At 48.3% G+C, this 12,364-nt stretch overlaps 1 protein-coding gene across 3 annotated transcripts in view; it reads right to left on the minus strand.

Annotated features, from left to right (window-relative positions):
* Positions 1 to 794: 794 nt before the first annotated feature.
* KDM4A (lysine demethylase 4A) overlaps positions 795 to 12,364 on the minus strand; it is a 612,801-nt gene continuing 601,231 nt past the window's right edge. For all 3 annotated transcript variants that reach the window (XM_085602947.1, XM_085602948.1, XM_085602949.1), the window contains 2 exons: positions 8,078 to 8,170; positions 795 to 2,854 (listed from right to left, as the gene is read on the minus strand). In XM_085602947.1, the coding sequence (XP_085459073.1) occupies positions 2,714 to 2,854; positions 8,078 to 8,170 (234 nt within the window). In that variant the 3' untranslated portion in view covers positions 795 to 2,713. The remainder of the gene's footprint in view (positions 2,855 to 8,077; positions 8,171 to 12,364) is intronic.

Consider the following 12,364-nt stretch of genomic DNA (forward strand, 5'->3'; position numbering starts at 1 on the left):
CTTAATGTGGTTTTGCAGCTGCTGCAAGGTGTGCGATGGGGTAGTTGGGGGCAGGGCCTGGGATTTAGGTAGAACGTTACCCCTGGATGTTGGGCGGTGTCGGCTTGATCCCAGCTTCTACCTTGAAAGGACAGGGAGGCCTTTTGCTGCTGAAGACAGGTTTGCAACAACCTATATAAGGCTTAAACCCTGTCTTAGGAGACAACATGTTCCCTTGCACGCTGGAAGGAATTTGAAGAGAAAAATGAGCTCAACAACTGACGAGAAAACATAAAAAGGCTTGGAAAGAAAAACTGATCTCAGCACGTTTGTGTGTCGTATATACGTAGCTCCAGAGGTCACTTCCAGGGCTGAGCATAGTCGACATGGAGCCACATGCCATCACCTACTGGCGTGCAGGGGCTACGCTGAAAAATCTCCCAGATTCTGTCTGGCGCCTGCGGATGTTCTAAAGGTGAGATATCAGCAGTTAGCCATATCCATCAGAAGTCCCTTGGAAGGTTACAGAACTAATTCATGTTTTCACACAGATGCATAGCTTGTAGGTGTTCAAATAACAGGTGTCATTATTTGTCCAATGGAATGGAATGCGGTCTATTTTGAAAGAAAAAATTGCTTTTTGGGCCATACTGTTAAACGAATGCAGCATGGGCTTGATCCACTCGATTATACCCGTGTAAAACTCAGAACCATAATGCATCATAACAGTTTATGGACAGCGGCAAGGAAAGGTTTGACATCTCCATATAAATAATAGCACGTGACAAAAAAAGGAAAACAGGAGACCACATCTATAGGTTTAGAATGAAAGATCAGTGAATTTATTATGCTAAGTTTCCGATTGATATGTATGCCCAACACATTTCTGTGGTTCCCATTTTGAACTCAGTTGTCCTCCCTAACAAGTAATCTTCAGTTTTGTGTTGAATGGACATACCAATCAATGATGTCTCAGGGGCACTCCAATAAGTCTTACAGCTGCTACCTGTCCAGCTGACACTCAAGATTGGAATGTATGCCTCGTCTCACTGCAAGAAGCTCGCATCAATGTTAGCTGAACACACAATGTCCATAGGTGACTGATCAAATACCCCAATGTTCTGTTCAAAGAAATGATACGTATTTCATAATAAGAGTCACAGGGCGGTGACCAGTCTGTCACCTCTGGATCACATTTCCAGCACCGCTAGTCAGCAGCACTGTGCAAAACCCAATGTAGCTGCAATGTCAGCAGAGCCTGGCAGCCTCCATGATGCCCATCCTCGCTGCACCTTTCTGAACAGACCTGGCCTATAATAATGGAACTGGCTTCATGGGGCATATCAGACTCAGACATTTGATGGAGCTCCGAAAAGAAACCTAGTCGACTTAGTATGCTACGAACTGCAATGCAGTCTTTGTATCCATTTAAAGGAATTTTAGCTCAAGATTAAGGCATTCAGATGGGAGGTAAAATAAATTAAAAAAAGAGCCTTGGAATGAGCAAGGAACAAGCATTAGATGATACAAGAAACTACTACTAGAGGTTTAAACCACCCCAAAGGCATCACACACACTGTAGGAATCACCCTAGAAATTCCATCTATGACAAGCCTCCAAAAGATTCCTTCGCTCCGCTAGAGGAGCTGCCTACATAAGCTCGAGGACAAACCTGTATTTCACATGTGTGATACATGCTCACTGGGTTGGAGCTATGAATGCAAAACACAGTGCTACCACAATAGTATCTTTTTTCAATGGGAGTGATCACTGCACCACCCTCCATACAATACAGACAGCGGGTTGTCACAGACTTAAGAAAGGACAACCCTGCTTCTTACCAGGAGACTGCAGCTTCGCCATTATCGTCGCATAAATAGATCTATGGCTCCAGCTCTCCATACACCAATGGAACACAGATCACCGGCTCAACAGAACTACTGCGGATTCTCCCTGCCTCTTATGCAGAAATCAGAAAAATAAATATACAAAGGAGCAGAGAGGTGGAAATGGCGGATATCTGCTGGGAAGAGGAGCAACCTAACAGGTTTTCATTTGATTTGTTCACCCACTGACTGTTTTATTCATTCCAAAAGCTTTAGAATTCATTCCAAGGCATTGGGAATGGACAGTGAGATGAAAACAAAAACAGCCCACAGAAAACACAGCATCATAAATAGAGAAGAGTTTTACCAGGATGACCTGATAAACACTGCCTGCTCTTCACAGAGGCGATTGTAAGAGCGCAGAGGTATCCATAAGATGTTAAGAAGAAACACTCATTTATTATGGTCTACGAACTACTGCACATGGGGTAGTTGCCTGACTAGGCATGTTACCAAGGTTCTTCCTGCAGTTGTTTTTAGAAACACCAAAATGGCCCCAGTGCAGAACAGGCAGCAAAAATAGATGAAGGATGCTCCTGGTCTGGAGATGACCACTCAATGTGCTTGGGAGCATTATCAGATTTGTAAGTGGAGGAGAAAGCGGTGAAAACTGATTGGTGTCCCCATTTTAATCCTCCGATCTTCAGTTTGTAGAGGATGATGTGAAGTCAGCCAGAACTAACAAACTGCAGACTGAAAGTCTTCATTATAATACAAAAGACTCATTCACCAATGAGAAGTCTTGAATTTGAATCATTCGCAGGCATGGGGTCAGGTTTCCTGTTGAGAGCTCAAATTCACTGCCATTTTCGGTCTCAAAGTCCAGACCGCCCATGAGCAGGGACACATTATTCCATGATGGCTCGATACAGTGCTGGCTCGATGTAGTCTTCTCGGTACCGGGAGTTGATCACTCTTTGCCTCTTGACCTCCTGCTTGACTTCTGGATCCTCGAAGATTTCTGTGAATCGGGTGTCTGATGCGACGGACTATGAAGAGAGAGGATAGCATATCAGCACAATACAAGTTAGCACTGGAGAACGCATGCAAGCATTGAAAGAATAGGCAGGCAGTACATTGACACTTTACAGCAAGTATCTGCACACAAGGTAACATCTGCACCAACACATCTGGGTTATCTATCAGTAGAAGTCATCATTTCATCTACACAAGCCTCTCCATCGCAACATTCAGCTGAAATGGAAATATTCTAAATACCCACAGACTTTCCAACACCACCCACCTGATCCAACAGGAAACCCCATTCTGCTACTCATAGCACCTGATCCAACAGGAAACCCCATTCTGCTACTCATAGCACCTGATCCAACAGGAAACCCCATTCTGCTATTCATAGCGTTTATTCAAGCCATTAGTATGGAAATTCCACATCATAACCCCAGAGAACAAACTACTTCACACTCGTGCCAATAGTACCTAGAGGCAGTCATTTTTGTACCTTATCACCTACACCAGGGGCATCATGGACCTCCCACCTTAGCAGCTTGAGCAGGTTAAGGGAGCAACTCAGTAGATCTGTGCAACATAAAACATCTAAATTGTTGTTTATGACTCCTTGGACTGACTAGAGACTGCTGACCTGTAAGCAGAGACTCCTTACGTACCACTGTAAAATAACACCGCATGATGAACTCGTGGGGTGGAGGCACGTGAGAAGGAACAATGGAGAGGAGGATGGATGGATGATGAAAGGAAATGGAGAGCTGGGAGAAAGGAAAGATGAAGAGGTGGATAGGAGAAGAAAGGACAGATGGAGGAAAAGGAGGGAAATCAATAAAAGTGTTGGTAAAAGAAATAAGAATGGAGAAATAGGGAAAGTGGATGGAAAAAGACAGAAGGATGGAGGGAAGGAAGGATGAACAAGTTATTTTCCTTTGGTAACACTCTTCCTGGTGGTCTATCTAACCACAGATTATTCACCTTCAGAATAGCCCCAGAAGCCAGACTGGATCTGCAGTAGTGCTCCTGGGCACTAACAGGTTGCATCGTGCGGCTCCTTCCCGCCCCAGACGTGATGGAGTAGAGCAAGGTAAAAGTGCCATCCTTACACACAGACCTCATTTTCATTAACTTTCGCCTTCTGCACCCTCAGACGCGGATCGTCGAACAATATGTTAGGACAGTGTGAGGCATTTTAGCTTGGAACCTTTGTAAATGTGGAAAAAAAAGGCTGCTCCACTGAACGGGAAGGAAGGAGAGCAGCAAAGAATATGCAGTTAGATACAGTAACAGCCAGAAAAAGCATTTTAGAAGGTATACAAGTTGTTCTTCTGATGAATACATCTAACTGCAGTTTACTCGCCTTTATAGGAGATACAACAGCAGTACCTCCCAAGATGGTGGGTTTGGGGAACAGATTCATGCCAAAATGTCCTGCAGAACTGAGTGGGCGAAGGACCCCTCCCATCATACTCGATTGTGAAGGAAGTAGTGATTTGTGACCGTATACACAGATCCCCATGCTGTAGCCGGCAAGATATCTAAAACAGGGTCCTCTCGTGCCAATGCTTTTGTGGCAGCTTTGGCCTGGTGGAGTGAACTTGCAGGCCTACAGGGGGTTATTACTCGGACAGTGCATAGCAGGTTTTCATATAGTGGACTAGCTAGAGGAATAGGATCTTCTTTTGTAGAGCATTCCTTTTTTGCCACAGAGATGGCTACAAAACGTTGATCATACACAAGACTGTATTTGTGGGGTTGATATGAAAGCTCATAGCCTCTCACGGCGAAGTCGATGAACCCTCTCCTCTTTTGAGAGGTGAGGCGGAGCAAAGAAATGCTGGCAGTGTAACCGACTGACCGATAAGGCAGATGCACCAAAGTCACCCGTTATTCACTCACTTGATCTGCTGATGGAATCGCAATGAGGAAGGTCTTTAAAGTCAAGTCATCAAAAACAGTAGTGTACAGGCTTAAATTGCAGCTCAGGAACACTAAGACCAATTTCAGGCCCCATTTTAGCATCACAAATGCCTTGGGAGGAAACACGAGTCAAACCCTTTATGAATCGCATATTAACTGGAGACTGAAACAAGGATGATCGACCAGGTAAACACAGAAAGGTCGAAAGGGATGGCAAAAAACCCTTTCAAAATGTCCGCCACAAGTCTTTGCTGGCCTAACAAAAGAACATCACAAAGTCTTTCTGGTAAGGGGTCAGTGTCACAGCGCACAGCGTAGACAGACATTGTAGAGTCGCTTCTGGTTACCAGGAGGACATCCACCACTTCGGCCAGAATGCCAAAAGGGTTTAGTTGCACCTGCTCATTTAACAAGCATGGTGGTGTTTTTTGTGGTGATTCAGAGAGTGACAACCCTCTCGTACAGAGATTGGCAAGCCAAAAATTAATAGGTAGCGCTGAGCCAGAGCCAAGTTAAGGGTCTGGTTGGGCTCTACGAGCCTGTGAATGTGCTGAGCCCTGAAAATAGATGGCATCGAAATCATGCAAGAATCATCATGTGAAAATAGGATAGTCTCTAACATTGAAAGAGGTATTTATGTAACATGCAGACGCTTTTCACTTTAATATTTCGAATTCATTTTGTACAGTGCACGCCCTGAGCTCCCGTACTGGAAGGTACAAGGTTTCCAGAGATTCTGCACCATAAGTCGCCCTGTCCGGCAGCTAACGACCTCCAGAACCCTGAGAGGACTGACTGCCTTCAACAAAGACTGGATCCCATGTGAACAGTAGCTTTGTTCAATAGAAACTGTCAAGACAGGCTCTGAGCCAGCTGAGGACAAAGAAACACGACGCCTACGGCCCGAATCCGGGTGGCTCACTGGTCCCAGCAAGGTCCCCCTCCAACCGGAAGGGGACCGGTAAGGTGAAATCCGAAGCCAAAAGACAATCCTGCATCCATCCACCCTGTGCACTGGAGAAGAGAACCCAAGGTGCATCTACATCCTCGAGCCATCCAACTTACCTGCCCAGCTGTTGGTTGCCCCCTGAAGTCTTCCCGGACCAAGCCTGCAGCCAAAATCCAAAACCGGCAACTCCCATTGAAAACAACAGGGCACCTGACGCCAAACCAGTACCCTGCCGTCCCTGTACCGCTGTGAGTGCACCATGTGTGCTAAACTAGATCCCCTTTGGCCTGAGCTTAAAAACAGGAGCTTTGTTCCCACAACCTTGTGGCCTGCTTGTGAGCAGCCACCAACAGGAAGCCCCTTATCTCCCATTGGATAAAACTGGGCCTCAGCACTCTGCACCCGACCGCCCTAGTGCTACTGAGGGTGTTCTGAGTGCGCAGCCTCGACCCAGGGAGAACCCTGGTTCTAATCCTAGAATACCAACTCCCAGAAATAAGTACTTACCTGCAAACCGTTAACTTAATTTCCTTCCATAGGATTGTATTGACTGCTTTTCCTTGAAAATTCTTTTGTGTGGCAGTTGGTTTGTATGAAAAACTCCAAATGTACTAAACGTGAATTACATACTTTTTGTCTAGGAAATGTCTCAGTGTGATATCTAGGCATATCACATTGATTTACAAAAGTAACTCAAAAAGTAATCTAAATAGTAACGTGTGCAGGAATCTGTAAAGTAACTAAAAAGTAATTTCAAACAGTTGGCTTACTTGTATTTGTAATTCAACCAACTGCATTTGAACCTGAATGCAATAATAAATCACTGCATAATTCTTGCAAAGTATTATTTAACCTACCTGCACCAGGCTTGGCTTGGCTTGGTTCTAGAAATAAAATAACTAAATAATATTTTTGATACAAACAAATTGGTCTGAGTTCAGTCTTTGAGTGTGTGACATTTGCTGATTGAGTGTGTACAACAAATGCTTAACACTTCCCTCTGATAAAACCTTACTGCTTGCCCACACTACCACAAATAGAGAGTAAGGTGCTATCTACCTTTACCTCTGCCTACCTTTGGGGTTCCACTGGACTCTGTGCACACTAGACCTCATTTTGGTATAGTATATACAGAGCCATGTTCCTACAACTACTTCCCGGGGACGTTCCCCTCAATTACTTTCTTCAAATCCAACTCCTCGCTGCACAAACTTCAACTATCAAAACTAGCCATCAGTAGCTGTAAATCAGGATCACCAATGGATCCTTGCCCTCCGAGAGTGCTAGCATAAGGAATTGAAGTAATTAAACCCCTGAGGAATACCCTGTTTAATACCTCAGTCGAATCATCCACTGTCCCAGTACTCTTGAAACAGGCAAAAGTAACACCTCTTCTGAAAAAGCCATCAGCTAACCCATATATTCTATCAAATTACCACACAATTTCTCTGTTCCCAGCTCTATCCAGATGTTTGAAAATGTGATTAACATTTAATTAAAATGTTATTATCTGTCAACTCTCCTGCATCTGCCTCTACTAGGCTTAAGACCAGCCCTGATGAACCAGTCCTGATGGAAGTCTCGGCCACAGCAAAATTATTTTAGATAAAAGAGAGCTGGTCACCCTTGTACCTCATGATTTCTCAGTGGCTTTTGAAACTGTATAACATTCATTACTTCAACAACGTTAGACAGAGATGGGCACCTGTGGCTTGGTTCTTGAGTGGCTCCAGGCTTTCAATGATAGGCAGCAAACCGTAACTATTGTCAATTTCTCATCAGGAAACAAACAGCTCAAATATGGTATTCCCTAGGAGTTACCACTAAGCCCTACAGTTTGACAATGAGCTCTCTGTTCGCCTCAAATGTCTAGCTGTAATAGGCGTGTTTCTCTCAATTTTATGATCATTAAAAAAAAAAAAATCCTACCTACTACAGGAGCACATTAATCTTGTCCAAATAAAACTTAGCCAACAGCAGGTACTTGGGTCTCCTTACAGTTCTGTTAAATTGGATGCAGGTGAACCAAAACGAGGCAGCCCAGCTGGCTTTCAGATTGCCTTGTTGGTGCTCCATTTCCCATCACCTTAGACAGCCGCAGTGGATGCCAGTTCATGAACGCATCCAATTTAAAACACTAGTGTTGGACTGCAGAGCTTACTATAGTATGTGCATTATTTCAACATGTACATGATCGGGTGACATGCGCATTACTTCACTAACTAAATGGAGGGCTTCCTCCCATTGCACACAATTTCAACAGCAAACTGCAGAAATGTCTGATTCACCTACGTATTTCATAGGTGAGTCATTAAGGTGGTTAAACAGCTCCTCCCACACAGAACCAGCAGAAGACTCACTACCACTCAAAGTAACTTACCAGACGAGACTTGACTCTTTTAGGAAGTTCTTCATTAAGAGTATAGGCATCTTCTCTCTTCACAACCAGCTGAGACCCGTCTTCAAACTCCACCTAGGAAAGTCAATATCATCAACCTCTATGATTGTGTACTATAATTTGCATCCTCAGGCTCGATTCTATTCACCCGGTTTAATGTATTTTGTTATAACGTGGAGAACAGAGAAAAACAATATAGACAATGACAAGGAAATCACATTCAAAATCTAAATTTTTATATAGAACAAGTTACTTACCTTCGGTAACGATGTATCTGTAAGAACCATTAGTTAGTTAGATTCCTCACCTTAGAATATCCCCAGGCGTCAGACTGGATCCGGAAGATTTTTCGTCAGCAATACCCCTTGCGCGTCGTCTGCGGCTCCGCGTCCGTCGTCGGCGTCTTACGCCGGAATGACGTCGGAGTACTTAAACGCCGCCCTCGCGCGCTGACGTCAGTTCTTGTACATAGCCTTCCGCGCCAGGAACGCACAGCCATGCAAGAGACCGACACTGGTGCCAAAAAATTCTAGGGCCCTGAAAGGGATAGCCTTAACCCTAGATGTCAGTTCGCAGAACGGGGAGGATGGGTGGGTCGGTGAGGAATCTAACTAACTAATGTTTCTTACAGATACATCGTTACCGAAGGTAAGTAACTTGTTCATCTGAAAGAAACACGTTAGTTAGATTCCTCACCTTAGAATAGATACCCAAGCAATACCAACCCCGGTGGTGGGTCTGCGAACCAAGATCACACCAGAAAGTCCTGGAGGACAGAACGGCCAAAGAAGCCATCCTTCCGGACTTGGCTGTCTAGGCAATAATGCCTGGCAAACGTGTGCAGCGAAGCCCACGTTGCCGCCTGACAGATGTCCTGCAAAGGGACTCCCCGTCCCAAAGCAGTAGTAGCCGCTGTGGCCCGAGTAGAATGGGCGCGCAGCCCAACAGGCGGTTCCTTTTTTGCCAAGGAATAACAGATTTTTATACACAAAACGACCCACCGGGAGATGGTCCGTTTGTGCACAGCTTTTCCCTTCTTTGCACCCACGTAGCCAACGAAAAGCTGGTCGTCCACTCGGAACTGTTTAGTGCGGTTCAAATAAAAGGAGAGCGCACGTTTTGGGTCCAGACGGTGGAGCCGCTCTTCCTCTTTGGAAGGATGCGGAGGCGGAAAGAAGGTGGGCAAGGTGACAGATTGCCCAAGATGAAAGGGGGTCACCACTTTCGGTAGAAAGGAAGGACGAGGCCGAAGGACAACCTTGTCCGGATGAACAGATAGAAAAGGAGGCTTGGACGATAGAGCCTGGAGCTCACTCACCCTTCTAGCCGAGGTGATGGCCACCAGGAAAGCAGTCTTAAGAGTTAGAAGACGAAGAGGACAATTGTGAAGAGGCTCAAAGGGAGCGCACATCAGGAATGTCAAGACAAGATTCAAGTCCCACTGAGGCATTACGAAAGGGACAGGAGGGAACGTGTGAGTAATGCCTTTAAGAAAGCGTGACACTACAGGGGACTTGAATAGAGAGGGCTGATCAGGAAGCCGTAAGAAGGCAGAGAGAGCAGCAAGATAACCTTTCAAGGTGCCCAGGGCAGAGCCCTGCCGGGCCAAAGAAAGAAGAAAGAGGAGAACCTCAGAAAGAGGGGCGGAAAGGGGATCCACAGCCTTTGCTGTGCACCATGCCACAAATTTGTTCCACCGGCAGGCGTATACCGTCTTTGTGGAGGGACGCCTGGCTGCCAGAATGATATCACAGACTTCAGGAGGCAAGTCAAATGGCATCAACTGCCGCCGCTCAATCTCCACGCATGGAGGTGGAGGCTGGACAGGTTCGGGTGGAGGACCGTCCCCTGCTGCTGCGACAGAAGATCCTCGCGAAGGGGCAGACGTATCGGAGGATCGATCAACATACTGAGTAGCTCAGGATACCAGTACCTTCGTGCCCAATCATGAGCCACCAAGATGACTTGCGCCCGGTCGCGCTTGATCTTCTTCAGCACTCTGGGCAGAAGTGGTATAGGCGGAAAGGCGTACAACAGACCGCAACTCCACTCGCAACGAAAAGCGTCGCCGAGCGAGTGCCGCCTTGGATATTCCAACGCGCAGAACTGCTGACATTGCGCGTTCTCGTCGGTGGCGAATAGATCTAACCAAGGCTCTCCCCACTGCTGAAAGAGACCTTGCGCCACCTCGGAGTTCAGACGCCATTCGTGATCCATCATGCACCGGCGGCTGAGTTCGTCTGCTCTGGCGTTCAGAGAGCCCGCCAGATGTTGAACCACCAGTTTGATGCCCTGGTGTTCCAGCCATGTCCAGAGGTGCAAAGGGTCCACGACCCCACCCCGCCCTGTTTGTTGCAATACCACATGGCAGTGGTGTTGTCCGTGAACACCTGCACGACACTTCCCCGGACAGAGGGAAGGAAGGCTTTCAGTGCAAGTCGGATCGCTCTCAGCTCCAACAAGTTGATGTCGAGGCGAGACTCCGCCGGAGACCAGAGGCCTCTGATCTCCGCCTCTCCCATATGGCCACCCCATCCCAGGAGGGACGCATCCGTCACTACGACATGCTCCGGTAGGGAGAGGCTCTTGCCCGTGACCCAATCGCGGTCCGTGAGCCACCACTGCAACTGCTGTGCAGTGCCCTCCGAGATCAAGACATGGTCGGACAGGTTGCCGTGATGCTGGGCCCACTGAAACTTCAGGTCCCACTGCAGAGCCCGCATGCGCCGCCTGGCGTGATGCACTAGTAGGATGCAGGAGGCCATCAGCCCCAGAAGCCGCAACACTAGCCTGACCGAAACCCAGGATAGAGGCCGAAAGATGGGAATCAGGGCCTGTATATCCCGGACCCGCTGCTCCGGTGGATGGACCCGGAACTGCGCCGAATCGAGAACCGCTCCGATGAAGAGGAGCTTCTGAGAGGGGCTCAGGTGTGACTTCGGCACGTTGATGGAAAACCCCAGCAAATGCAGGAGATCCACCAGAGTCTGGAGGTGGGAGACGACTGCCTGGGGCGAGCCCGCCTTCAACAACCAGTCGTCGAGATAGGGGAAGACTGGAACCCCTGATCTGCGCAGCTGAGCTGCGACCATCGCCATCACTATCACTTTCGTGAACACCGAGGGGCACTGGTAAGGCCGAAGGGGAGCACGGTGAACTGAAAGTGCTCCTGACCCACCGTGAACCGTAGGTAACGCCGGTGGGCCGGGGAGGTGGAAATATGCGTCCTGCAAGTCCAACGCTACCATCCAGTCTCCAGGGTCTAGGGCAGCTAGAACCTGAGCCAAAGTCAACATTTTGAACTGTTCCTTCCGGAGGAAGGCATTGACGTTCCGGATGTCCAAGATAGGGCGTAGGCCTCCTTTGCCCTTCTTGGGAACCAGAAAGTAGTGGGAATAACAACCACGACCTACTTCTGGGCTCGGAACGCGCTCGACAGCCCCCTTGGCCAAGAGGGCCGAAACTTCCTTGTGGAGAAGATTCAAATGATCCCCCGAGATACGGTGGTGCTGCGGTGGCATGGCTGGAGGGGTCGTCTCGAAGGGGAGGGAGTAGCCCCTTCGGACGATTTGCAGCACCCACCTGTCCGACGTGATGGAACACCAGTGGAGCAGGTGATGGCGAACTCTGCCGCCCACTGGCGTGGAATGGGCCTGAAAGCTCGGACTAGGAAGGCTTTGAGGCGGATGCTGCCGGGGTGGATGTGGACTGACCGCGTCGTCTTCCGGTACCGCCTCGGCGGAAACCACGTCCGCGACCGCGTGCAGGCTGGTTCTGCGGCCGGTGGCTAGGCGGACGTGAGGAGGTGCCCCTTCCTTGGCCACGAAAGGAGCGAAAAGCGGAAGTTTGTGGCCGCGGGGCCGAGAGGCCCAAGGACGTGGCCGTAGCCCGGGACTCCTTGAAGCGAGCCAGCGCACTGTCCGCTTTGTCACCAAAAAGGCGAGCGCCATCAAAAGGCATGTCCATGAGGGTGCTCTGGTCATCCCCTGAAAAAGACGTGGACCGCAGCCAGGCGTGACGTCGAAGCGTCACCGTGGTAGAAATCGCCCTACCCAGCGAGTCCGTAGTGTCGAGTCCACATCGGATTGCATGGCGCGCTGCATCTCTCCCATCGGCCAGGGCCGAGGAAAGCCGCGCCCGGGCCTCCTCCGGGCACAGTGGCAGCACGTCCTCCACCGCATCCCACAGAGAGTGAGAATAACGGTCCAAGAGATAGGCAGTGTTCAAAGACCGCAGGCCCAAACTGAGCGAAGAGAACAGCTTCCTACC

This window comes from Triturus cristatus, chromosome 4_2 (genome assembly GCF_964204655.1).
Source record: "Triturus cristatus chromosome 4_2, aTriCri1.1, whole genome shotgun sequence".
NCBI lineage: Eukaryota > Metazoa > Chordata > Amphibia > Caudata > Salamandridae > Triturus > Triturus cristatus.